The following is a 26,829-nucleotide window of genomic DNA, read 5'->3' as shown; positions in this document are numbered from 1 at the left end:
ATGTACAATTATTGTACAATTTATTGAAAAATGATTTTTGGTAACTGCACTGGGTGGTGGAGGCTCGCTAGGGTTTCATGCAGGACCTTTGCAGAGCTACTAGTACCTGGAGATGCTGGGGTCCTTCTGCATGCAGGACAGATGTTCTGCCAGTGAGCCACCACCCTTCACCAAAGGGACTGGCTGAGGTTGACTCACTGGAGCTGCTCTCCTGGTTCCAGGGTTTAAGGGCCAGAAGTATAAAGCAGCATCCTATGTTTCTGAGGAGAGGGAGAGGGAGGGGAGGGGAGGGAGGGAGGGAGGGAGGAAGGAAGGAAGAAAAGAGGGAGTGGGAGGGAGAGAGGAAGGAAGGAAAGAGGGGAGAGAAAGAAGAGTAGGAAATAAGGGAATAAAGAAGGAAAGAAAAAGAAAGAGGGAGAGAAGACGGAAAGGGAGAAAGGAGGAAGGAAGTAGAGGGAAAGAAAGAATAAGAATGAGGGAGAGGAAGAAAGATGGGAAGGACGGAAGGAAGAAAGGAAGAAAGTAAGGAAGAAAGGAAGAAAGAAAGAAAAGAGGGAGCAGGAGGGAGAGAGGAAGGAAAGAGGTGAGAGAAAGAAGAGTAGGAAAGAAGGAATAAAGAAGGAAAGAAAAAGAAAGAGGGAGAGAAGACAGAGATAAAGAAGGAAGGAAGGAGAAGGAAAGAAAGAATAAGAACGAGAGAGAGGAAGGAAGAAAGGGAAGGGGGGGTCGCCGCCTTGATTCAGCGCCAGAAAAGAGCGCGAAGGGACCCAGGGGCAAAAACCATTTCCCGTGCAGCGTGAGGCAGCAGGTGTCCGTTTTAGGAGAAGTGCGTAAAGCCTCAGAGTTGCACGTTTGTGAGGCTGAGCCGCTGCTGAGCTCACGTTCATGAGGCTGAGCCGCGGCAGGAGGAGGAGGAGGTGAGGCAAGAGGAGGAGGAGGAGGCTTGCCGGGTCAGTGCCCGGCAGCGCCGTGCGGAGAGTCCCGAGCCTCTGGGACGCAGCAGTGCTCTGTAGCACTTTGAATCCTCCTCCTCCTCCACGCGGTGCTGCTGGGTGCTTTGTCTGTGCTGCTGCAGCAGCAGCAGCAGCCTTTTCCTGGTTCCGAGCCGTGGCAGGAGGAGGAGGATTCAAAGCTGCCTCCTCCTTCTCCTGCTCCGGCCGCCTTTCTACCCCCCCCCCCGCCCCAGCTGTTTGTCGGCGCTTTGTCGGCGCGGCGCTTCAGCAGCAAGGTCCCGCTGCTGGGTCCCACTGGCTGGGGCGCTTGGCGGGCCACATGACGAGGTCTGGCGGGCCGGATTTGGCCCCCGGGCCTTGTGTTTGACACCCGTGTTCTATTTAGTCATTCTGCAGTCTGGGGGAAAGCCAATCAGTCCGAGATCCCTCAACACTTACCTCTTCTCCTGCATTAGTATGCGTACTTCCAGTTATTAGCTTTGACCACTGGTCTGGAGACATGGAGTTCAGTCTTATAGCACCCAGATTGAAAGGATGGCAGTTTCCCTTCTGTCAAAAGGCTCACTTCCTCTTTCTTACTGGGACCACAGTCAAGATAAAGGCTGTCTTTACCCACTCATTACTTTTGTGCAGCTGTTCTGAGCATTGAATTTATTGCTCCAGCTGAGTTATTGTGTGCCATAACTTTGTAATCATAGTCCATTATTCCAACCTGATCACCAATAGGGCCAGATGTCTGGTATTCTGGCCACCTTGTGGCTTGTGGCTTGTGTATGTGTGTGTCCTCTATCTATAAAACATTTTATGTCAAAGGCCATCCATGACTGTGCATCAGAAAATACACCGGCCCCCTTGGTTAGCATCTAGAAAGTAAGAGTAGCCCACAAGGAGGTGGAGGATGGCTGTCATTGATAATGTATGAAATTGAAGAGGAGAGAATTTTCCAGCATCAGTCTACTAGACTTCAAAAATGTGTGTGTTTGTGGAATTCACAGAGGCTTATATTATTAAGCTTCATGTAATGGTGCATATTCAGCCCATATGCAAAAATTCAAAAGAAGTGGGCTTCATAGTTACCTGCAATTCTATGCAAAATAAAAAAATTCTTCAGAAGTGTGCATGCACACGAAAGCTCATACCAAAATAAAAACTTAGTTGGTCTTTAAGGTGCTACTGAAGGAATTTTTTTATTTTGCTTCGACTCAGACCAACACGGCTACCTACCTGTAACTGCAATTCTATGCTTTTTCTTTGTGTTTTTTTTTAATAACAGGGTGAAAGATTTCTAGAAGGATGGAAATATACATACTAAGCCACACAGCTTATTTTCTCTACTTGAGGCATTTATTTATTTTATTTTATTTTATTTTATTTTATTTGTCTGTCCTTCACCTGCGGGTCCCAGGATAAACAGAATTTAAAATTCAGTACTAAAAACAGTCAAAACAAATTGCAGTTGAAGGGCTAGGGCGGGTCCTGAAAACACCTCAGGTGTGAAAGGCCAGAGTGAAGAAGTGCATCTTCAACATCTGTCGAAACCTGTATAGTGAAGGTGACAGGCGCATCTGTGTGCTCAGCTGGTTGACTGACAGCCTATGTCAGGCTTCCTCAACCTCGGCCCTCCCGATGTTTTTGGCCTCCAACTCCCATGATCCCTAGCTTAAGGTTACCAGATGTCCCCGTTTCCCGGGGACAGTCCCCGGATTTACTAATCAGTCCCCTGACCAAATCCATCTGTTTAGTAGGAAGTTGAAAACTGTTCCCAGATTCATTGGGGGGAAAAATCTGGTAACCTTACCCTAGCTAGCAGGACCAGTGACCAGGGATGATGGGAATTGTAGTCACAAAACATCTGGAGGGCCGAGGTTGAGGAAGCCTGACCTATATTTTACATGCAGAAGTTTATAGGGTCAAGCTTTGGCATCTCGTAACTACAAGAATTTGGGGTATTCAGCCTAGGGATGACATGGCCCAAGACCTTGGACTGCTGACAAAGGCAACTCCATGTGTTCATGTATGATCCAGCAGGTGTGGCATAGAATGCATTTTGTCGTATAAGATACTGGAAGGAGTAAGTGACCTATCAAAATGCATAATGAATGGGGATTTGGGTTTGAAGCCTGTCTTAGCTCAAGTAAAAGTGAACTGGTCTGCATTGCAGGCACAGCTGTAGAGTGAAAGCAAATGGAGATAAAATTATTATTCTCCTTCAAATAGCAAATTCTGCATTTACAAAAGAAGAAACACAGTTGGGTAGATTGTGTACCCTCACAACAAGTGCTGATGCAATGATCCAAATGGGAAGACCCTGGGAAAAGTTGTTTGTGTTCTGGCGGCAGAAAAATATTCTATGTGATCATTTGTTCATGTGATTTCCACAGATTTATTATGAAACAATTACTGTATAGGAAACCATGGGGAAGATCTGCACTGTCATGGGAGGAGCAAAAATATTCTATCTGATTACTTGCTAATGTATTGTGCATAGATTGATTATGGAACATTTATAGATGCTTTAAATATTTTGGATTGGGAACAAGTGTGTTAAATATAGAGAGATGACTGGTGATTTTATATTATCTGTTTTAGTTCATTATAAAGAAAATGGAGTAAAATAATGAGGCAGCTTTGAAATCTTGGCTCTGGGGAAACGCTCTTTATTAATTCACAATAAATTGCAAGAATTTGCCCACTTTGGTAATATTAGAACACTAATTTCTTTGATGATGGAGGATTGTTGCAATCCTAACGTGGCAGAAGTCTGTAGAACCAAATTGTTTAGTGTTGTATCATCAGTATTTAACTTATCTCTTTGGAATGTCTGTTATTTGAACAGAAATCAGCCACATCATACTAGAGACATGTACATCACAATTATAGGGGAAATATTAGCTTTCCTGTTTACAGCTGTGGCTTTTACAAATTTGAGTCTAACTCATAAACCATCTCACAGCTTATTTTCTGTGTTTTATCAGTCAATGCAGGAAAATACAGTAGGAACTGAAACACATGCTAATTGCATCATAGAGCTGTTGCTCCTGAAAGCCTGACTCGTATTTTTCAAACGAACACCAAGCTTTATATTTTATCACGCCACTCTTTATAACAATTCAGGCTTCAGTGCCACAAGCGGAAGAAGAGTTAAAAACATCCCTGCTTCTGCCAGGAGCTTTTAGCTGTTCTCCCTCACCGGCCATGTGCCCCTTCTTAAAAAACAAACAAACCCTGCAGTACATATGCTTTCTACAGCACCTTACCCGGTAACCAGAGACACATACCACCTGGCTGGTACATAAAACAAGAGACTCGGAGAAAGTAGGACCTTCCAGTGAAGACAACAGCAAGGCTCCCAGAGATGGGAGACCAAAGGGCTATTTTAGCTGCCAAGGAAGGAGACTTGCCTATGCTGGAGCAGCTGCACATCGATGGTACTCTGGACCAGAACATCACTGACTGCTTGGGAGCAGGCCTGGTGCATCATGCGTCACGAGCAGGCAGGCTGGAGTGCCTCAAGTTCCTGGTACTGCAAGCAAAGCTTCCCGGGAATCAGAGAGCAAACAATGGTGCAACCCCAGCACATGATGCAGCAGCCATGGGCAACTTGGCTGAGCTGAAGTGGCTGATCAAAGATGGAGGCTACAGCATGCAGGTAAGGGGTCTAAACAGCGGGAGCAAGGTAGAACGCTGGTTGCAACTAGACATATTTGCCGTGGGTGGTATTCAATAGGTTTTCCTACCGGGCTCATTTAATTAAGGTAAGTTAGTAATGTCCATTAATGACAATAGGTCTACCCTGAGTAGGAGCAGCATTGAATACCACCCAGGGTTTTTACACAGGTTGCTGCTCTTAGATTAGTCTTGGGTGGCAGAGAGTACCGGCATCCCCTGTCTGCAAACAACACTTGCTGGACTACCAACAGCATTTAACTCTTCTTGTCCAAGGGAGTTTAGCAAGTCCTTTGTGGTAGGTGTTGTGTTTAAAGTGGGCTTGTTCATTGCCAAAAGTCTGAAGTGAGTTCAGGATATGCTCTTCATGGAGACACTTACGGTATTTATTTGTTTATTCGGCTTACAGCATATAACGATACATAATAAAACATCAAAATTTAAAAACTTCCCAATACAGTGGAACCTCGGTTTATGAACACCTCGGTTTATGAATTTTCGGTTTATGAACGTCGCGGACCCATCTGGAACGGATTAATTCACTTTCCATTACTTTTAATGGGAAAGTTCGCTTCAGTTTATGAACGCTTCAGTTTATGAACAGACTTCCGGAACCAATTACACCCATGTTTCAGTTTATGAACACTTCAGTTTAAGTACTCCGCGGACTCGTCTGGAACGGATTAATCCACTTTCCATTACTTTCAATGGGAAAGTTCGCTTCAGTTTATGAACGGTTACTCTGTGGACCGTCTGGAACGGATTAATCCACTTTCCATTACTTTCAATGGGAAAGTTCGCTTCAGTTTATGAACGCTTCAGTTTATGAACAGACTTCTGGAACCAATTGTGTTCATAAACCGAGGTACCACTGTACAGGACTCCCATTGTATCTCCTGCAGAATATTTCTCACCGAGTGCTGGATCATTAAGTGTTAATGGGAAAGGGCAAATGTTGACCCCATGGCAATGTCCCCCAAGTGCAGGACTTTCCCTACTCCCACATGGAGAAAGCGAACAAGTTTGCTTGGGGTCATCATTGGGGTGGAGCATTAACTTGCTCCTTGCCCCTCTTGCCCCAGCTATTTAAAATCAAGCTCCTTGTCTGTGTAGCTGACTCAGAGTTTTGTTTCTCTGTAACAATGGATTTTTGGGAATTGGCTTTTTGATAAACATAATGTCATGGGCTTCCACTGCAAGCTGCAGCATATGCTAGCAAAGGATGCAAATGAAAGTATAACTGCAATAACTGTCAGAAAAGCTGGTGTTTGTCTTTCTAATAATAATTACTGCTTCCAGGCGTCACCACATAGGAACACTGTATTAAAATCCCATTCACTCATCCAAGAAATGTATGGAGGGGGTCAGGAGGGCTGTGCCTGAGGGCTGCCAATACTCATTCAGGTGAATGCATGCCATCAGTGCCATATCCTGTGGACATGGCCCCTCTCCCTCCTCTACTTGTTTAATGAACATATGGACATAAATGAGTGAAAATACAGGCAACGGCCAATTCATGTATATCCGATTGCACATGCATGCAAGGCGCCGAACCTGGAAGTGACCCGAAAACGTAGTACCTGAAAGGGGTGGAACGTTTTATGCAGGCCCTGCCAATGTGCACAGGGGTCCAGAATGTAACCCCTGCACCCCTGTAGCTTAAAATCATTCTGGGTTCCTGGATCTTTTGATAGGCCAGCTAAGGCAGTTTTTGTTGAGATATCCTGATCACCTTCAGGATGAGAACCTACAACACAAGTACAAACAAAATAGCCTGATTTAGCTGCTTTACTTATTTATCAAGATTTCTATCCCACTTTTCCTCCCAGAGCTCAAAGTGGCAGCATACATGGTTTCCCTTATTTTATCCTCACAACAAACCCTGCGATGTAATTTAGGTCTGAGGTCACCCAGTGAGTTTCTTGACTAAGTGGGGATTTGAATCCTGGTCTCCCAGGCCATAGACCAACAGTCTAACCACTATGCTACATTGGTTCTTTAATGGTTCTGGCTTGAGGCAGGCTCACAAAAAGGCAACACACTGAAACGATCACCTTATTACTTGCTCTCTAGGGAGATGTTGGATTGAGAATAGTTGATTGAAGTCATGTTTCCTTTTGCCACACCTATACCCCTCTATGGTTTTTCTTAAAACAAAAGACATGCATTTGTACAGTACTACAGTTGCCTTCTTCCACACGAACTTATTTACATCTTTTCCAGGCCATATTCACACTAACACTTCCATTTTCCAAATCATCAGTATACTTTAACTTCTGTTGTATTCTAACGAAAATGGCTGATCATGAGTGCAGCAGCTTGCTAATGGAGGAACATAAGAAGCTGGGAACGTGGGTGGCACTGTGGGTTAAACCACAGAGCCTAGGGCTTGCCGATCAGAAGGTCAGCAGTTCGAATCCCCGCGATGGGGTGAGCTCCCGTTGCTCAGTCCCAGCTCCTGCCAACCTAGCAGTTCGAAAGCACGTCAAAGTGCAAGTAGATAAATAGCTACAGCAGGGAAGGTAAACGGTGTTTCCATGTGCTGCTCTGGTTCGCCAGAAGCGGCTTTATCATGCTGGCCACATGACCTGGAAGCTGTACGCTGGGTCCCTCGGCCAATAAAGCGAGATGAGCGCCACAACCCCAGAGTCGGTCATGACTGGACCTAATGGTCAGGGGTCCCTTTACCTTTAAGAAGCTGCACAAACTGAAACAGATCAATACTGTCCATGCAGACTGGGAGTGATTCTTTCAGGCCAGAGGTTTTTCTCAACTCTTCCCAGAGATGACAGGGATTGAACCTGGAACCTTTTGCATGTAAACCCTAGAAAGATGCAGGATCTCATCATCCTCCAAGTCCAACACACAGTGCATGGTCTCTGGGTCATGACCCACTATCGTTACTTATTACATTTATATAGTCCATCAATAAATATTCTACCTCATTAAGTTTGGTAAATGGGTATGTGGGCCTGTTTCAACATCCCCCAGAGGAGGCTGTTTCAAGTGTTCTCTGAGTCACAATTAAAACTTACAAAGCAGTCATGAGATTGATGTTAAGGAGTGAGAGTGGGTGGGGAAGAATTAACCACTACTCCTGAACTGTTTCTTCTCCACTCCATAGGAGCAAGATGCTTCAGGGGCTTCTCCCCTCCACTTAGCTGCTCGTTTTGGACACCCAGAGGCCATTGAGTGGCTGGTCCAGGCAGGCTTTGACACTGCAATGAAGACAAGGGAAGGTGCCGTGCCAGCTCATTATGCAGCAGCTAAGGGTGATCTCACTTGCCTCAAATTGCTGGTTGCTGCAGACCACAGGTAGGTAAAAGCACAGCATACTGATATTCAGAGGGCAGCCCATTTGCAGCATTGCAAGGCACTTGGAGCTGTCACTCAGGCCTGCACTATGCACATGCAATGCATGGCGACATTATTTTCTGTGTTTGCCCCAGTGCTACATTTGCCACCTCTTTCTGTTGCATGCAGTGATGTTCTCAAGACAGGACCTGGGGAGGAAAAGTCCAAGGTCCCACTCAGGAGGACTCCCAAGCACAGCAGGGCTGGATAACCACATTTCGAAGTAATACTACACATAGTCATCTAAGGAACAAATGTACACCAATACAATCATTGACCAGAGTTGCTGTGCTACTGCCTGCCTGTGTGGTCTAGAGAACACACATTGTTGATATCAAAATTATTCAGTAAAATGAAGTTAGTGTAGCTGACCATGATGGCAGCAAACCCCTCCTGGGCCATTCATGTGGTCAGGGCTGATGGGAGGTATAGTCCAACAACCTCTGGGAAGGGCACAAAACTGATGGATTGCATGAAGAAAGTGCTCTGGGAGCTGGGTATGTTTTTGCATGACTTCTACAATTGCAACTGTGCTTTCTGGTGCTGTTATTGTGTTGTGACCATGGAAGATGCTGCGATCAGGGGAAATGCTTGCTCTTTTTGCTGGACTTTCTTCCTGCACCGTACACTGGGACAGCTTGTATGGAGGAAAAAGCAGCTCACAGCAACCATTTTCAGAGTTCTGAGAGTACATAGCAAAGTTAGCCAAGCAGCGTAGCGTTTTCCTTAGTGTTTTGTTTCCATGCCACAGCATTTCCCAGATGCTCTATGTTTGTTTGTTGACAGGACAGAAGGCAGGCGCTTAAGATCATTGCTGAAGCGGATTGTGTTTCCAAAGGCAGACGTCTCATAACCATCTGCCTGAGTGCTTTTAATCTCTTCCCTCATCTACTACAGCCCAGCACCTATCTTTTCCTCCCTCCATATATATATATATATATATATATATATATATATATATATATATATTCTCATTCATTCTGCAAAACCATGCCGAAGATGTACAGTGCAAGAATGACAGATATGAAAGATTAGCAATGCAAGTTGTGGGAACATAGGGAGCTGTTATAAGGTCGTCATTATGACATATTTTTTCATGGCATCTGTGTGTGCAAGTTTAATATACTTCGATACAAATCTAGACATAATTAGTACAACGTACATAGAAACACAATGCATCTCACTGTAGTGGGGAAGACCATGCTTTGTTTGGAGACATGTCCGCGTGAGTCTGCTGTCCAGGCGCTAGCAGCTGATGGGAAGCATCAAGTCCCCCCCTCCTCCTCTCTCTCTCTCCTTATGGTTCTTTATCTTGGACCAGGGAGTCTTCTCTCCTTGGTCAAGGACACATGGCCACCCTAGTCTTATATCAGGTCAGACTATTTGTCCATTTGGCCCAGTACTGTCTACTCTGACTGCTCTCTAGGATCTCAGGCAAGAGAAGTATTTCCCACCACTTGCTTCTACCTGAGCAACTTCACTATAGAGATTCCAGAGATTGACATGGGGACCTTATGCACTCAAAGCAGGTGCCTTCTTCTCTTGCCTAAATGCATCCAGAATTCAAAGGAGTCTATCTGGGAGCTCTTTCCATTCCTTTCTTTCAGTGGTATGTGACCCAACTCAGAGAAACAGGTTCCGTGTGAGGGGCATCTGGTTCTTTGTGTTTATCTGCCGTCTTTCCACAGTGAGCTGTGCCCAGAGTGGCCTACAGCAAAACACCCACTTATTATCATATACAAAACATTGGTTGGTGAAGGTTGGGGGAGAAAACCGTTAACAAAATGTATCACTAAATTCAAAGAAGAGAAAGATCAACAATTCAGCAAACATAGAACAGTATTACAAAAGAAACAATCTAGAGTTAAATGCGTAAGTACAAAGCAATGTGTTCTTGTTATGCTTGAGGCTGTTGCTGCCCAGTCAATGTCTTTCTGATGTGCTTATCGTTTAGGTGGATTTTCCAATATGTCTCTGATAGATATTCCTAATTTCCAGAAGGCTGTTGCCCCCTACAGCCCTCGTGTGTTGTTACAATTCCCTCAAGCTCATCTTTCACACAGAGCCCCCAAAGGCTTGTTATCTGTTAGTATCACTAGATTCCCTCAGCTGTTTACTCTGCTTCCTCTTGGGGAAACATGAGGAGCAAAAATGCTGGGAAAGGCAGAGCTAAGGGAGAGGAAAATGTAGAACAATCCATCAAAGCACAGTTGAGGCAGGCTGTGGAGTGCACTAAAGCTATTGGGGTCAATATTTAAGATTGGCTTGTTTGCCCCAAAGGCTGAATACATTGTGATAAACTTTTTTATACTCGCTCTTAGGGATGGAGGAGAAATTAGATAGGCGTGTGTGTGTGTGTGTGTGTGTGTTAAAATGCATGTGTTAGTAAACATGACATACACAAATGCATGCTATTACCGGTAGAGGAAACTGATTTGCAAAAATGTGTAGATAGGCAAAATAGCATATACAGTGTTACTTCAGGTTACAGACGCTTCAGGTTACATACTCCGCTAACCCAGAAATAGTACCTCAGGTTAAGAACTTTGCCTCAGGATGAGAACAGAAATCGTGTGGTGGCGGGGCGGCGGCAGCGGGAGGCCCCATTAGCTAAAGTGATACCTCAGGTTAAGAACAGTTTCAGGTTAAGAACAGACCTCCACAACGAATTAAGTTCTTAACCTGAGGTACCACTGTAAAGATGTGTAGAAAAGGACAAATGTGCCCTTGAATGCTGATGAATTTCCATGATGACTTTAAAGAAAAAGTAATTCGCAAACTGGTGTGAAATTTTTCAAGAAATGAATTTAAAATTGAAGTGGTGGGGTGGGGAGAGAAACTAAGAGAAACTGAAATTGACTGATTCACCTATCTCTACACTGTGTGTCTTTTCCCTTTTACAGTAACAATATAAAAGGCCAGGCCTTTAATTAGGCAGAGTGAGGCAACTACCTTAGGCAGTTTATTATAGGCGTCATGAAAGAGCAATAGTTTTGTTAATTATAAATTATTCTAGTATTTTTTTTTACTGCCAGGGAGGGGAGAGAGGCTTGTGGGATTTTCTACCTCAGGTGCAAGAATAACATGACAGGCCATGCACCTTGGTTTGTTGGCGGGGCATAGTGGATATTTGCTGCTGTGCCTCAGGCAGCAAAATGTCTTGGGCTGGCCCTGGTACTATGAAATATTGGCTACAGAAGACAGGGAGGGAGGGAAGCTCACTGAGAGGTGATAGGAAGGCTGGCCTAGGCCATTATCACATGGAGGGCTTAGATCACTCTAAGCATTTACCACCTGATTGTTGTTGCACACCTCTAGTCCAAAGAAGCTTTTTTAATGAATGCAGCCAGGAATCCTATACCACCCAGCCCTTAACCAGGAGGCAAGAGGAGAGTGATGCAAAATAAACATGGTTGCCCTCTGCTGGTAATGGAAACTGTTACAGCAGGGGTGTCAAACTCAAATTCATCGGGGGCCGCATCAGCAGTTTGGTCACCCTCAAAGGGCCGGTTGTATCTGTACGACTATGTGTCCACTCTTTATTATCATAAATTATTGTCACTGCATTCAATTATTACTGTTTTTTTGTAATAATGTCAGTAATAACTAGCTCTGAAAGCAGAAACATAGTCAGAATAATGGCAAGTAGATATTCAAATGTACAATTATTGTACAATTTATTGAAAAACGATTTTTGGTAACTGCACTGGGTGGTGGAGGCTCGCTAGGGTTTCATGCAGGAGCTTTGCAGAGCTACTGGTACCTGGAGATGCTGGGGTCCTTCTACATGCAGCTCCATGCGGCGCTGCTGGGTGCTTTGTCTGTGCTTCAGCAGCAGCAGCAGCAGCCGTTTCCAGGTGCCGAGGCGTGGCAGGAGGAGGACGATTCAAAGTACTACAGAGCACTGCTGCGTCCCAGAGGCTCGGCACTCTCCGTGCGGCGCTGCTGGGCGCTGACCCGGCAAGCTGCCTCCTCCTTCTCCTGCTGTGGCTCGGGGCGCTCCACGCAGCGCCTTTCTAACACCCCCAGGCCCCAGCTGTTTGTCGGCGCTTTGTCGGCGCGGCGCTTCAGCAGCAAGGTCCCGCTGCTGGGTCCCGCTGGCTGGGGCGCTCGGCGGGCCACATGACGAGGTCTGGCGGGCCGGATTTGGCCCCCGGGCCTTGTGTTTGACACCCGTGTGTTACAGTATTTAGTTATTACAATTTGTCCTCTTTTTTTCAAGAAGCTCAGGGCAGCAGACATGGTTCTCTCCTCTGTTCCCCAGACAACCTAATTTTATTTTCGCAATAAACTTGTGAGGTAGGTTTGGTTTAGAAGGAATGACAGGCCCAAAGTCACCTGGTGAGTTTCATGGTAGAGTGGACATACAAACCTGGGTTTCCCTATTCCAACATTATCTGTTGCACTGCTTTATAACTTGTGTCATATTCCATGTACTATACCTGATGCCAGGTACATTTCTCAGTGCTTTGGGGCTTTGTTGCATTGTTCTCTTTTTTTAGTAGAGCTTTTCAATTTTCCACCCCACCCCCCCATTTCCATCAGGTGCTCCCCTTTGCTTTCATGTTAAGAGTATTTCCCCCAGTGTCCTCAACCAGTTATTTCCCCTGAAAAAACCTCAAAATACAGGGAAAGTTCTGCTATAAGACATCTGGCTCCTCAAGCTTTGCCTTTCAAATACAGCCTTCAGCCTAGCTCTCAGATGCCCTCATCACCTGGGCTTTGGTTTGTCACCGTTGACCTGGCAGAATCTGTGCCTCTGACAGCTTCATGATATATATAAACTCAATGTGTCACTCTGGGAATGTTCCTGCGTACATGCAAAAATACATTAATTAAGTAAGTATCACACAGAGGCAATGGATTTCCAACCCCCATCACTTCTAATATTGGCATAATTCCTCTTCTCCAACAGTTGCGTGAACAAGCAAACTCAGAGTGGAGCTACCCCGCTGTATCTTGCCTGCCAGGAGGGACATCTGCACATCGTCCAGTTCCTGGTGAAGGACTGTGAGGCTGATGTGCACCTGAGAGCGCATGATGGCATGACAGTGCTCCACGCAGCTGCCTGTAGTGGTCACTATGCTGTTGTCGTCTGGCTGGTAAACCTGTACTTTTACATTTTAGGTAGCAAGTGTCGTTTCTTGACAAGAATATGAATATGCTCCTCTGGATAACTGTGTCACTGAAGGCCCCTCCATAATTCCTTTTTATTGCACATTCATGATGTTTTCTGTTCATTATGTTATTGGGACAGTCCCATACAATCCCACTTCTTTCCTTTTCTTTTAAAAAATATATTCATTGATACTTGTCCAAAGATATACAGAAATTCATACCCATTATGAACTATCTTTTTATAATGAAATACTTAATATAAAAAAGAACAGAGGCAGAAAGAGTATAAGAAACAAAGAAAGGGGAGAGAGAGAGAGAGAAGAAAAATAAAAGACTTCTGATTCCCTATCCTACAGCTAAATATAGTATTCACTCATTAACATCCAACCATTCTGTCTTCCATAAACCAGTATTTTTTCAATCTTCAAATCCAGATAAGCAAGAAACGTTTACATTTTAGCAACGGGATTATAATATGTGAATCAACCCATGACATTTTGTCCACTGTGGATTGTTCTGCAGTCATAGGCCAGCCATGGGGCTCAATATTCCCTTTTTTATCATACATGTTCTTAAATGCTGCATTGTTAACTAATTTGATTGCCACTCATATCTTTAATAATCAGAAACTTCCATAATAGAGAGGTCTGCCACCAAAAGGCTTAATTGCCCTTGTACATCCTTCTTTATTTAATATAAAAGCTATGCAGTCTTAGCTTCATTAATTTCTAACACCCCCCATGTCAGGCACAATTCTGTGGTATGTATGGCATGCAGTATATATAGAAAACAAATTGCAGAAACGGAGGGTACTTCCACGCTATTTATCTGTTTGCAAAATTCCCTCTGCTTTCTGCACTAAAGTACCCAAGGCAGCTGCAGAAATAGGTGGATGAAAAAACAACAGCTCATCTTAAAAAAAACACCATTTGGCTTTGACTCGTATGTAATCCTCCTCCCCCCCCCTTCATGTAGGTTACCTTCACTGATCTCGGCCTCACAGCACAGGATGCAGAAGGAGCCACTGCACTCCATTTTGCTGCCAGAGAGGGACACACTGCAATTGTTGACAGACTCCTCCTTATGGGAGCTAACGTGGTGTTGGACCATTGGGGAGGAACCCCACTCCATGATGCAGCTGAGAATGGGCATCTTGAGGTATTTGGTGATACCATGTAGCGAGGGAAATGAGTATTGGATCAGAACTCAATTGATGGCGCAGCCGTACTCACACGGTGTGTTCAGCCATGGTTAATCATGATGTGTGCACGCCATCACTCTACTCTCCTATGTGGTTGAGAGGAGGATTTGACATAATAATAGTAGTAGTAGTAGTAATAGTAAAAAGACCTGGAACTGTGTTCTGGTGCGTTCCATCAGAAAAAGCATTGGTTTCCCCTAACATTTACTCTCCCCCACCCCACCTGCCTCCCAGGAAACCATCCGTGTGGTTACTTAACAGATTCAGAGTAGCCCACACTTGGCTGTTTAAACAATCAGCTCATGCATCTTGTGTTTGTATCAATCAGTCATTTGACTTATGAACATTATTGTTCAGCTGTGACAGTTGCACTGGCAAAAAAATTGAAGAAAAAGCCCCCGTTGCATTCATGATTCCCTTACCGTACTTGCTCATAAATTGGTTGTACTGATTAGGGTTGATGGTGGTTGTTTATGCATTTATTTGCAGTGCTGTCAAACCCTGATCTCCCACCAAATAGATCCAGGCATCCATGACAGGGATGGTTACACTGCGCGAGACCTGGCAGAATACAATGGACACAGGCAGTGTGCATGTTACCTACAGGAAGCAGAGAAGCTGGTAATCTAAACATTATATTTTGATCATGTACTGTACAAGTCTTAGTGTTCATGTGAGTCACTGGAGACAGAGGCTTCTGTACTGTTTGCCCGGTGAGCTGGATATGTCACCACAAGGCAGAAGACTACCACACAAGAAAGGTAAATTATCCAGGCTTCCAAAATATTATGTATCCCTTGTTAAAAATCAAAGCAGAAACCCTCTCAAAACATTACTCTAAACAAATGAGCAGTGTGAATATTGAGCATTTTCAGCTCATGGTCATTGAAAGCTGACTTCCATGAGTCATTAACCTGCAGCAGGTCAGTGGACAAGCCAGGGCAGATGTTCCTGATGTTACAGCTTGCCAGGAGCAAGAGGGTTTGTTTCTTTTCTTTGTTGCCTGGTGCAGTGTTTTGGTCCACTTGTCGAGTGGTGTTCTGAGCTACAAGCATTCATTGAAGCAGGCGGGCAGTGGCGGGGTGGGAAAATGGAGTATCCTGAACGAAGGTATGACTGGTTGGCTGGCTGGAACACTGAGCAGGAGCACAGTATGTTGCAACTTTGCATAGCAGGCTCTGCTTGTTAGATATATTCGTCTCTGGATGACTAATTAGATACTGAGCCCATCCCCTCTGAATCCTTAGATCTGTTTGCTTCATACCCATTCAATCCACATAGATTTTTTGCCCTATCTCACCAATTGCCGTGTGCCAGACAAATATTAGAAAGTTATGTCATTGGGTTTTCACAATCTCTGCTCTGAAACAAGTGGTTGGCTCCCTTCTGCAGCCCTGTTGGAATTCATTCTCCGCTCCTCTTGCCTTTGCAGCTATTTTTGGCATGCTGTTGAGCAGAGTGGAAAATTTTCACCTATTTATGTCCCTAGCAAGGGGCAACAAGTGGGCAAGCATGTTGAAGAGCCTCCTGGATTCCTCTGCCAGTGTGAGGACATGGATACTAGACAGCAATTAGCTGGCAACTGGTGGTGAGATAAGAAGGGTCTGAAGGAGGAGTTCAGAGGCTGCTGAGTGAGAGCCTTCAGTAGGGCAGCGGCAAGTTTCCATGGCTGAGGCTCTTCAGCAGCAAGAGAGAAGCACCATGGGGCATCAGAATGGCACTGTGGCTAACTTGAGAAGCTGGCTCTGAAATCCTAATCAAGCTCTTAGGTTTCACTGAACAAAGCATAGCAAATCCTTGCCACAGCCTGAGATTTGGAATGGGAACTTTTGAAACCAGAACCCCTTACCATCACTCAGTTTCCCATTAAAATATTAATGGGGGGAAAATATCTCTCCAGAACACTCTTTGGTGATGACTAATTAACACAGGGCTGACGCCCACATGTGGGTCGGGACTCTGGAGACACAAGGGCCTGTGGACCTCTCTTGCTCAAGCCTTATGGGCTGAGGGAGGGGTAAAGACTAAAGCAACTTCAGTCACGGATGAGCGCAGCCAGTTCTGTTCATGCTGTAATTCATTGGCGACTACTCCTAGAGGATGAGGCAGTTTCAGGGGGGGCCCATGTATTTTTTGAGGGGTCCTGGGTCCTCATGTTTGGAGGAACCCCTTTTTGCACAAGCTATGACTAAGCCAGGAAGTCCAAAACTAACCATAGTTTCTTGTTGTCCAGGAAACATTGTTTACCAGCTCTGGAACATAAGATTCTGCTTTGTTCCAAAGCAGGTAAACCATAGTTTGTATAAAATGGAAATATATGGTTCATTACATATTTCCTCGTTTAATTGCAAGCAGAGACTGAAGGCTCAGGCAAGAGACTTGTGCATCTCTTGGCTTAATAAACTAAGATATGATCATTGAAATACTGTTGCTAAATATGCTAAATGTAAATACTAGGTATGGAAGAACTTGTCAATTTCAATCTTCCCCATTTCTAGATTTTCCAATCTTAGTTCAATTCTCCACATTTCTGGATTTTTCTATGTTATTTCCACTACAGTGGTACCTCGGTTGAAGAACAGTCCTGTTTACGAATGATTCGGTTTACGAACTCCGCAAAACTGGAAGTAGTGTCCCGGTTTGCGAACTTTACCTTGTTCTAAAAACGGAATCCGAATGGTAGAAGGGCACTGGCGGCAGGAGGCCTCATTAGGGAAAGCACGCCTCGGTTTAAGAACGGACTTCCGGAACAGATTAAGTTCGTAAACCGAGATACCACTGTAATATATTCATTTTCAATGCACCTGTTTTCTGAGGTATATGCATTTTTCTAAACATTGGTTGGAGAATTACATCACAAAATTTGGATAACTCTGAATTTTGAAGGATGGCTGTATTTCTGTTCTCATATTGTTTCAGAAAGTGAGAATCTGAAAATTTGAACTGAACCATATTTCTCCTCCATCCCTTATGTGTACATAGCCAAAGTCGCATAATGTACAGAGTGTGTTAGGATGAAATGAACTATTTTCCCCAAGCAACTGTGAGCATAAGATGGTGCCTGGCTAAGAGGACGTTGGCTTTTTATGTGGTAGGCATTTGCTGGTGTTCTGTTCTCTGCCTGTAATTAGCACCACTGTACATAGTTGCCTATGCTGAGAGAGGCTTTGTTCACTAACATCCTTGGTTAGAATTACATGTCCTTCTCAGCACCTTTGACACACATACTTTGATCCAATTTCCTCCTTGCAAGCACAACCTTTGTTCCTTCATGGGCTGGTTACTTCTTGCATTTGTGCAATGTCTTACAGTAAATGTCAGGGGAAGCCTTTTGGGAGGCAGCTGCAAGAGGAGCGAAGTGTGCCAGCTCCTCTGCAACATTCTTAAGAATGCCTCCTTCTGGGGAAGCCATCTTTCTCAGTCATGCTCAGAGCTGGAAGGTTAACCCAAAGCACGCTCTTTATCATTTGGCCATCAAATTGTTACTGTTTTAATCTAGTGTTAATGTGAGATTTTGCATTTTTACATCCCCCAAGAGTTTGAGATGGGCTTAATGCGAGCAGTAAAATCAGATTAATAGATCAAATGTTTAGGAAACTGAGAGAAGCATTATTTTGGAATTAACACTTGAAAACTTAATCCACTTGAAAACTGCTAGCTGGATGGGGGCAGTAATTATCTCCCTGAACGAATAGCTCTGAGTTCATTAGTCTCATAGTTCATTATTTTATTCTAACACTGTACTTAAATTACACTTTTGTAATCTATCACTGCCAATCCATTATATCCATATATAATGTATGGAGGCTGATCTGATGAGAGAAGTTATTCATGTAAAGACCATACCACACAGGACGTGGGCATTCCATGGTCAGATCTCTCAACTTTTTTAAAAAAAAAATTAAAGTAACTGAGTGAGCTGGCTCCTATTTTGAACCAAGCGATGATGATGAAGAAGGGACGTTTAGCCCCTTTCTCTCTCGCTGTACTTCTGAAATAACTAATCTGAACCTGACATTAGCTCCGCAGCTTAAAAAAAACCAGGCATGATATAAGTGCTCCTGCCACCCAACTGCACAGTTTATAGCAGCTTCGGGCTGGGGAGTAGCAACATAAGTGTACAAAATAGCATGAGGAAAAAGAAAAATCAAATACTCTCTCCACAGTGCTGCTGCTGTGATCAAAATTGCAGTGCTATGTGACTGCTTTAAAGTCTATTTGCTTTTTTTTTAAAAGTCACAACATGATTTATCTGAAGGCTTTGCAGAGGAATATGGGAGAATCCAGCAACTCATTTTCCTTAGGGTGCCTGCAGAGACTGGAACACTTCAGGCAGCTTCTGGGCCTAAGTGTTTTCTTGACCCTGCTGACTTCTAGGACTGGCTACTAACAGACAGCTGGGTTCAGAGTGACCACAAGAGACTTGTGTGTGTGTGTGTGTGTGTGTGTTGGCTCCACTAAACCCAGCTGAGCACTCCCTTACCATACAAAACTTACACATTTTAGAAAATGAATGGAAAAGGAAGAAAGGTGCAGGCAGTTCAGTCTCCTGCTTACAGCTAAAGGTTCTGGACCCCTTGGGCTGCTTAGCCAGTTGCCACCTGATGCCCAGCCTTCAAATATTAATGCAATGCTAATTGTGACTCCCTGACCTCCACCCTTTCTCCTGCTGGCATTTGCCACACAATGCAGTCTCTGGCTGCCTCTAGACCGAGTGAGTTCTCCAGTTTCTCCCCCTTTTAAGAGTAGTTATTAATATTCCCTGGTTTGTTATGAAATTCTGATCTCCCTAAGGGCTGGATCTAATCTGAGCAGTGTTTGTTCATCTTCTCCCTTCCGTTCCAAATGGACCCCACAAAGGACAGGAGGTGAATAACTGGTATGTACATCTTTGGAGCAGGTCCATAAATTTCTGCCTGTCATTTCTGCCTGGTGGATAATATGGGGGCCCCCTGGTGGCAGAGAGGAATTCAGGGCAGGGCGACCGGTTCTGTCAGACTGGGTATCGAACCTAGGGTGTGCTGCAGGGCATCACAACTATGACATAGTGAATTCAGCAGAACAGAAGGGGGGCATGCCAGATTTTGGGCTCACACAGGGCACCACTGAAATTTGAAAGACCAAAGTTGACCCCTGCTGGTTGTGGTAGAGTTGGGGTTAGCACTTTGGGTGGTGGTGTAACAATCTAAAACCTAACCTTCCGGTGTCAATTCAAGAAATACAGAACAAACCTACAGCATATTAATGTCTTGAACTCCAGCTGTGCTGTGCAATGTTTGTTTTCGATTAGTTTTCTGAAATGCAATGTCACTGATGGAATGTTTCAATATGTTTCTGTTGATTTAGCTGAATATATCTCTAATTTAATTCTAATGCCTTTTTCATTCTTTTTATTCTAATGTGTTTAGAATTAAAGGCACACTTGTTTATATTTTGAAGAATTAAAAGTACTGGTGTTTTATTGTAACAGGTAGAAATAGCTTTTTATCTCTCAGCTCTTTTAGTGCCTTTATATTGAGGTCCTGGTGATATGCAAATATATAGAATTCGTAGAGTTGGAAGGGACCACGGGGGTCATCTAGTCCAACCTCCTGCAATGCAGGAATATTTTGTTCAACATGGGGCTCAAACCCATGATACTGGGATTACGCCAGTCAAATGAATCAAATGGTTGTTAAATGGCAGAATATTATCAACTAAGCACCTTTGCCGGCGTGGTGTAGTGGTTAGAGTGCTGCACTAGGACCTGGGAGACTAGGATTCAAATCCTCACTTGGCCATGAAGTTCACTGGGTGACCTTGGGCCCATCCCTCTCTCTTGGCCTAACCTAACTCACAGGATTGTTGTGAGAATAAAAATGGAGGGGAAAATAAGTGTGTCTTGAGTTCTTTGGAGAAAAGGTCGGATATAAATAGAGTATTAATAATAATGATGATGGTGATGATGTAATGTTTTTTAATTGGATCGCAGTCCTTATGTTAATTCAATGTATAAGACTACTGCTAATACCAAGCTGTAATGGGCAAATAGCACAACCATTCAATGGACATGGATACAATGGCAAACTTATACCGACACAGGTCACCCCTGACAACTGTACACAGTCCTCTAAAACAGATCCCCGTACATACTCTCTCTGTGCCTGGTCACAAACCAGAAAGTGGACCGCAAACAGCAGAAAGTACAATTAAGCACAAATTTAGTGAATGACAGTATGGTAGATTGAATGATAGGATGCCAGCTAGCTTTTTAGGCAGGAGCGCATCTTAGATGCAGTATGGGATCAGGTTGTAAAGCCAATGTATATAACTTTCTATCTTAGTTTCATTAACTGTAAGGTTGTTGCTTTGCATTTTTCTATCGCGCCATGTAACTGAGTCCTTCAGCCCTATGCTTTGCAATTCCTTTCAATGTTTATTCTTTTTCTTCTCGTGACTTGTGCTATTGTGCTGTTATTCAGAAAGCTGTGCATCCCATATTGTTCACTACCACCCCCGCCATACACCAATGTTTTTCCTCAGGATCATACAGGTTTACAAGGGAGTACTATGTGCTGAATTTTTCTGCTATCTTCTACAATTCTTGATGCTCTGATTGACTAGAAGGGGAAATGGCAATACAGTCAAACCTCGGTTTACACCTACCTCGGCGAGCGACCGCTTCGGCGAGTGACCGCCGTGGACCTGGAAGTGTTTACATCCGGGTTCCACGGGGTCGGATGCACAGATGCAGAAGTGCTCTATTGGCGCTTCGTGCATGCGCAGAAGCGTGCCTTCGGCAAGCGACCGCTTCGGCGAGCGACCGCCTCCGCGGAACGGATTGCAGTCGCAAACCGAGGTACCACTGTACAGCCATGCAAATGTGCAAGAAGCATTTGTATTTAGAACCTTCAGGATGATTTCCTTGGGGCTGATGTACTGATTCCTCTCTTATTATCTATACTCCACAATGGATAACCAAACAAACCTCACTGTACCCTGCCTTTAAGTTGCTTGAACTTCCAAACATACAGTATTGCTCTGCTTTCCTTTGATCCACATCAGTGAGGCCAAGGGGTGGGTCTTGTCGTCTGGGCACCCCAGGACCTCCATACACACTGGCTGGGCTTGGACCCTGGAGGGGTCACTTGGGTGCTGTTAACACAGCAAAATCAATAAGGGAGGCAGAGTTACCAGTCTCTCACCCCTGGGGGCACACTCCATTGTCTCTCGAGGCAGATGGATGCCAACAACAAAACAAACCATGCCAGAGACAGAAAATCCGCTTTTAGTTTTCAAAGATTACATCTCTAATCTTCCCTTGTGTAATTTTAGATCCAGCAACCAATGAGACCGCTTCAATCAGATGTAAGTGCTGCATCAAATATGCAGAAAAAAGATATTAATAGCGCTCTTCATAGAGCACCTGGTGAGTAATGCCACCCAATTAACTTTCCTGTGACAAATATAAATGCTGAGCATCCCTGAAATTCAGTAGAGCAGACTCTTTCACATGTTAAGTGACCTCAAAACATTCATATAAAGCTTGAAACTTGACCTTCATAATAGGAGAACCTGCCTTTTAAAGGGTTCCCAGTTGTGCAGAAAGAGCCTACGTGTCTGCAGGAACCTCATTAGATCTTTTAAAGAAACGGGGGTTGGTTGTGGAGACAGAGTGTTAGATGTGGAGTTAGATACGTTCTCTAAACACCTGCAAAAGACTAATGCAGAGGGGATGTCATGGGAAGGCCAATCAGTTTATGCCACAAACAGACTCTTTCTTCTCACAATTCAGGATAGGAGTGACTGTATCATCTAGACCAGGCATGTCAAACATGCGGCCCTCCAGATGTTTTGGCCTACAACTCCCATGATCCCTAGCTAGCAGGACCAGTGGTTGGGGAAGATGGGAATTGTAGTCCAAAACATCTGGAGGGCCGCAAGTTTGACATGCCTGATCTAGACCTACATCAATATCCCATTTGCCACAGAGATGTTAGAGTAGGAGTTATTTATTTATAAGATTTCTTACCCACCCTCCACCATAGGTTCCCAGGGCAGGTTACAACAACAGAATAGGCAATTATAAAATCAATGATAAAGCACACAAAAATGTAACAGAACAGTAGAAATTCAACAAGAGGTGGGTCTCACAAAAAAGGCGAGACCTTAACTGTCAGAGGCCAGGGCAAAGATGTGTATATGAGTAACCACTTTACACATTTATATATGAATAAACTCTTGATCATCATCTCCAGCATATGGCAAAAGCTATACAATGAAGTAGCCAAAATGCTCTCCTCTGGATCTTGCTGAACTACATCTCTCATCATCCCTTATCATGTTGGGTGGCTCTGATGGGAGGTGGAGTCCATTCCAGAGATAAAAGAAACTTGGTTTGCTTGTGATTGAGAGTGTCCGTGAGAAAGATTAGTTTAAAACACATTGGATGAGATCTAATAAGATATATTGAATATCTCAAAGAGCTACTTTCTGTGGAAGTTGATTTCAATCAATGTCAAGGGATGGACGGTCTCCTGCAGTAACTCCTTTGCTCTTTAAAAACAACAGCGTGGGGGATCTTGTTAACAGATCTTCCACATCATGTCTAGTTTGCCCTTTATATTATGGAGGTAGGTACCGTAGGTGTAATTGTGCAATGTTCCTTTGTTTACGTCCTTTGCTGGCATGGCAAATGCTATTGTGTGGATGTCTACATAATTTGGAAGGAAATTAACCTGTTCTCAATGGTGCAGAACAGAAATGTTTTAAGCTTATCAGTGGTCAATTCAATCGTCTAGCTCTCAGTGTGGATTTTGGTGCATCACTGTAGGATTCCACTGTGTTTGTCTTTCTTCCAGCTTCAAAGTCGTTCAACATGGTGAAACCCACTGAATCAAACAAATCACTGATACCCGAGTTGAAGATCAATAAATCTATGCAGAAGGCGAGAATCACCGCATTGTTCTCAAGCTCTGTATGTTGTATGATAATCTACACCTCTCTGTCTCTCATCTGTTTTATATTCATAATCCCCATGATCTCTCCTGCGGTTCTCTTCCATCTAATTCCTTTGTTTTATTTTTCTTTCTCTTTTCCTGCTAGATTTAGCCATTAGGCTGACCTGCCTCCAAACACATCCTTTCAGAAGGGTTAAAAATAACCCACAAATGGAGATGTATTAGCTTTATGTTCTACAACAGGGACAGGGAACCTGTCAACCCTCTGGATTTAGGTGGACTACAATTCCCATCATATGTGGCCATTGGCCAGGCTGATTGGGGCTGATGGGAATTGGAGTCCAGCGACATCTGGAGGACCACAGGTTCCCCAGCTTTGCTGTAGGTAGCCTTTCTGATAACTTTGGGCTTCCTGAGAAGATACGTGCTATAATGTTTTGGGGATCAATTATGGTAGATTCATGAGCATCTGTTCTTCTTCTTTAAACTCCTTAAAAGTCGCTAACAAGTTAGGTGTCCTCCACGCAGGGTGAGAAGAGAGAGACACCAGATGCTGCAGTACCAGGCAACCTGCTCTCAATGCTGGATGAGCTAGGAACATCGGACATTGATGCCTTGGTGCCTACTCATGATGAGCAAGGTTGTTCAATTCCAGAGTGGAAGCGGCAGGTGATGGTGAGGAAATTACAGGCGCAGCTGGCATCTGAAGAAGGGATGGGCAGGAAGGTACTGTATTGAGCCAATAGAAAGAAAATGTGTCACTGTACTGTCTTACCTGGTTCACACACTGGCCTCCGTTTTTATTGCAATTAGGTTGCCCTAAGAGCAGATGGGCAAAAAATATACAGTACACATTGTCTATGTTTTGTAAATGTGCTCTGCTAAGATCTAGGAAATTTGGATTTCAAAGTAATTCCCAGCACTTCCTTTTGCATGACTCCATTGCTCCTGGATCAATAAATAACCAGACAAGACAGTGAATGTAAATTTGGGGTCAAATAGGCCACAACATTATAGATTAATCTGTTTAGGGATTCATTATAGATGAATCTGTTTAGGGAAGCTTTTAATCTTTAATAAATTATTGTATTTTAATATTTCTGTTGGAAGCCATCCAGAGTGGCTGGGGAAACCCAGCTATATGGGCGGGGTATAAATAATAAAGTATTATTATTATTATTATTATTATTATTATTATTATTATTATTATTATTAATGTGAATGGTTTGGTCTGAAGGCGCATAAGGCCACCACCATGCTTAGCAGGTTTTGGCCTGGTCAGTTCCTAGATGGGGGATTGTCCAGGAACAACACGTAGTATTGACATCAGGTATACACCTTCACTGGACTCTTTTTGGTGCCTGCTTAGACAAGCCTGCACAGATATGTAGAATGCTGATATGTATTTTAATCTGTTTTTATCACTGAATTTATTTATTTTTTTTGAATATTATAAATAGCTGTTTTGAACTCCTTTTACAGATATTTTTATTGCTTTATTTCTTTAATAATAATAATAATAATAATAATAATAATAAATAGTTTTTTGTAAGCCACTCTGAGGTGGGTTTTTTTTAATAGTCAAACAGTATATAAATTTTATGGAATGAATAACTAAAATAAATAAATACGTTGCCTTGGATTCCATGTTAGACAAAAGGCAGGTCCCAATAGGAAGGAAGGAAGGAAGGAAGGAAGGAAGGAAGGAAGGAAGGAAGGAAGGAAGGAAGGAAGGAAGGACATCTATATTCAATCAGGTGGCTCACTTTACAGTTGTATATCCAAGGTATAAGTGTAGCTGATGGTAAATAGTTCTGTGACAAGATGAAATTCTTTGTTCTGACTGAGGCCAGGACTTGATGCCTACCGTAAGATCTGTTCCAGCCCTATATTTCTATGAATCTGTGATGTGCTGATCACTTCTCTGACTTCATTTTTGGCAGGCTGGGGAAAGGGACCTGAAGTGATGTCTTTGAATTGAACTGATGGCAGTCTTTCTTTCTTCCCTGCTGCCCCCCCCCCATCTAGAACAAGGAAAGTTGCACCCTGGAGATGGATGACTGGCAATATTCTCAGTCTTACAATGCCATCCTGGGCCCTTTTGGGGAATTACTCACTGAAGATGACCTGCTGTACTTAGAGAAGCAGATTGAGAAACTGCAGATGAAGAAGAAATGCCAGGAGTATGAGAGTGAGCTAGGACGCCTGACAGAGGAGCTGCAGACTGTTCTCCCTGCTCCCGTCAATATCACAGTCAACCGTCAGTTTCTGCAACAGGGCTCAGAGGATGGCAGCCAGGAGCTCCCTGCCTGGTGCAGCCATGTGTCTGGACTGGTAAAAAGCATGTCCTTGCTGCTCACCAATGTCAATGGCATGAAGAAAGCAGATAATGAGAAGCCAGCTCTAAGGGATTCTCATAAGTCAAGCAAGACCAAGTGTATTTCAGGTGGCACTGTCAAGAGAGAAATCCTGGAGTGTGGTGTCTCTGTCAGGGATCTGAGGGGCAATTTTGAAAAGCAGGATCTTTGGAGACAAGAGAAATCTTTTGAGCAGCGAGGGTTGAATGCCATGCCCTGGGAACACGGGACAGCCAAGGAGTCATCCCCTCAAATGTTTCTAGGTACCTGTAAAAACAAGAAGCCATTGGTTTGTGAGGAACATGAGTTTGGAGACATGGAGAATGCCAGTGATTCTGGCATCAGCTGTGAGGGAGCCTCTGTGAGTGGCTCTTGCGTCTCAACAGCAGAGTCTAGCAACCTCCGAAAAGAGCGCATTGTGCTTCTTTTTCTCAGTCACTGGAAGAAATCTGCCTATACGCCTTCCTTGAAACTCATGGCCAGGAGGACTCTTGACACCCAGCTGCCTGGAAAAATGGGACTGGTAGACGTGATGGCAGAGCTCAAGAAACAGAAGCCTCCAATGCAGAAGCCCTTGATGGAAATGAACAGGCTTGGCCATTTAGTTCAACAGAGATACACTATCAAGAATCTGATCAGTCACTGGAAAGACATAATCTCCCTTGTACCATCTCGACAGATCAGGCGCCTCAATCACCGGCATGCAATCTATTCTCCAGAACAGTTCCTGCCATATGTCAATGGTGAGCCTATTGACTACAATAGCTTAACTCTTGACCTGTTTATGCTTGGCTATTTCCACATCCTAGAGCTGGACCTCTCTCCAGAAGAACGTAAGGCTAGGCATCTCCTTTGCTTCGAAGTTTTTGACCACTTGGGTGGGCATCGGTGGGAAACAGTGCGGGCCTTCCACAAAGCAGTGATTGATGAGATTGCTGCAGGCAAAAGAAGCTGGAAAGACAGTTTTGAGGACATTAAGAAACAATTTTTTTGTAGTAACAAGGACCCAAGTGTGAACATGGAAATAAAGAGATCACCAGTGGAAACAAATCTGAAACCAATACCCCCCAAAAGGGTCCCAAGCATCTTTCTGGAGGAGGGAGACTCTCCCCCTGGAAAATGCTTTGAATTAGACACCTTTAGCAACGATGAGATCTGCAGGTATATAAACAGGAGTTTTGCTTTCTGGAAAGAAAAAGAAGCAGAGATATTTAGCTTAGAGGGGTGAGGACCTTTACACT

General features: G+C 43.9%; 1 protein-coding gene across 1 annotated transcript; it reads left to right on the top strand.

Moving 5' to 3' along the window:
- The first annotated feature begins 429 nt into the window (after nt 1-429).
- On the top strand, nt 430-26,829 carry ESPNL (espin like). Its single transcript, XM_035132540.2, has 9 exons — nt 430-4,602; nt 7,744-7,934; nt 12,889-13,075; nt 14,067-14,249; nt 14,782-14,913; nt 21,607-21,700; nt 23,133-23,248; nt 23,760-23,957; nt 25,260-26,829. Exons 1-9 carry the CDS (start codon nt 4,309-4,311, stop codon nt 26,814-26,816), a joined length of 2,952 nt encoding a protein of 983 aa, XP_034988431.2. The 5' UTR covers nt 430-4,308; the 3' UTR covers nt 26,817-26,829.

Source organism: Zootoca vivipara, chromosome 5 (assembly GCF_963506605.1).
Source record: "Zootoca vivipara chromosome 5, rZooViv1.1, whole genome shotgun sequence".
NCBI classification, from domain to species: Eukaryota; Metazoa; Chordata; class Lepidosauria; order Squamata; family Lacertidae; genus Zootoca; species Zootoca vivipara.
The sequence above is the reverse complement of the archived record's forward strand: the minus strand, read 5'-3'. Positions and strand labels throughout refer to the sequence as shown.

Excerpts from the sequence above, each read along its gene's own strand:
- ESPNL (XM_035132540.2), top strand. The coding sequence starts at position 4,309 with ATGGGAGACCAAAGGGCTATTTTAGCTGCCAAGGAAGGAGACTTGCCT. Across the intron at positions 4,603-7,743 it reads ATGGAGGCTACAGCATGCAG|GAGCAAGATGCTTCAGGGGC; the intron begins GTAAGGGGTCTA and ends TCCACTCCATAG. Across the intron at positions 14,914-21,606 it reads TACAGGAAGCAGAGAAGCTG|ATCCAGCAACCAATGAGACC; the intron begins GTAATCTAAACA and ends GTGTAATTTTAG.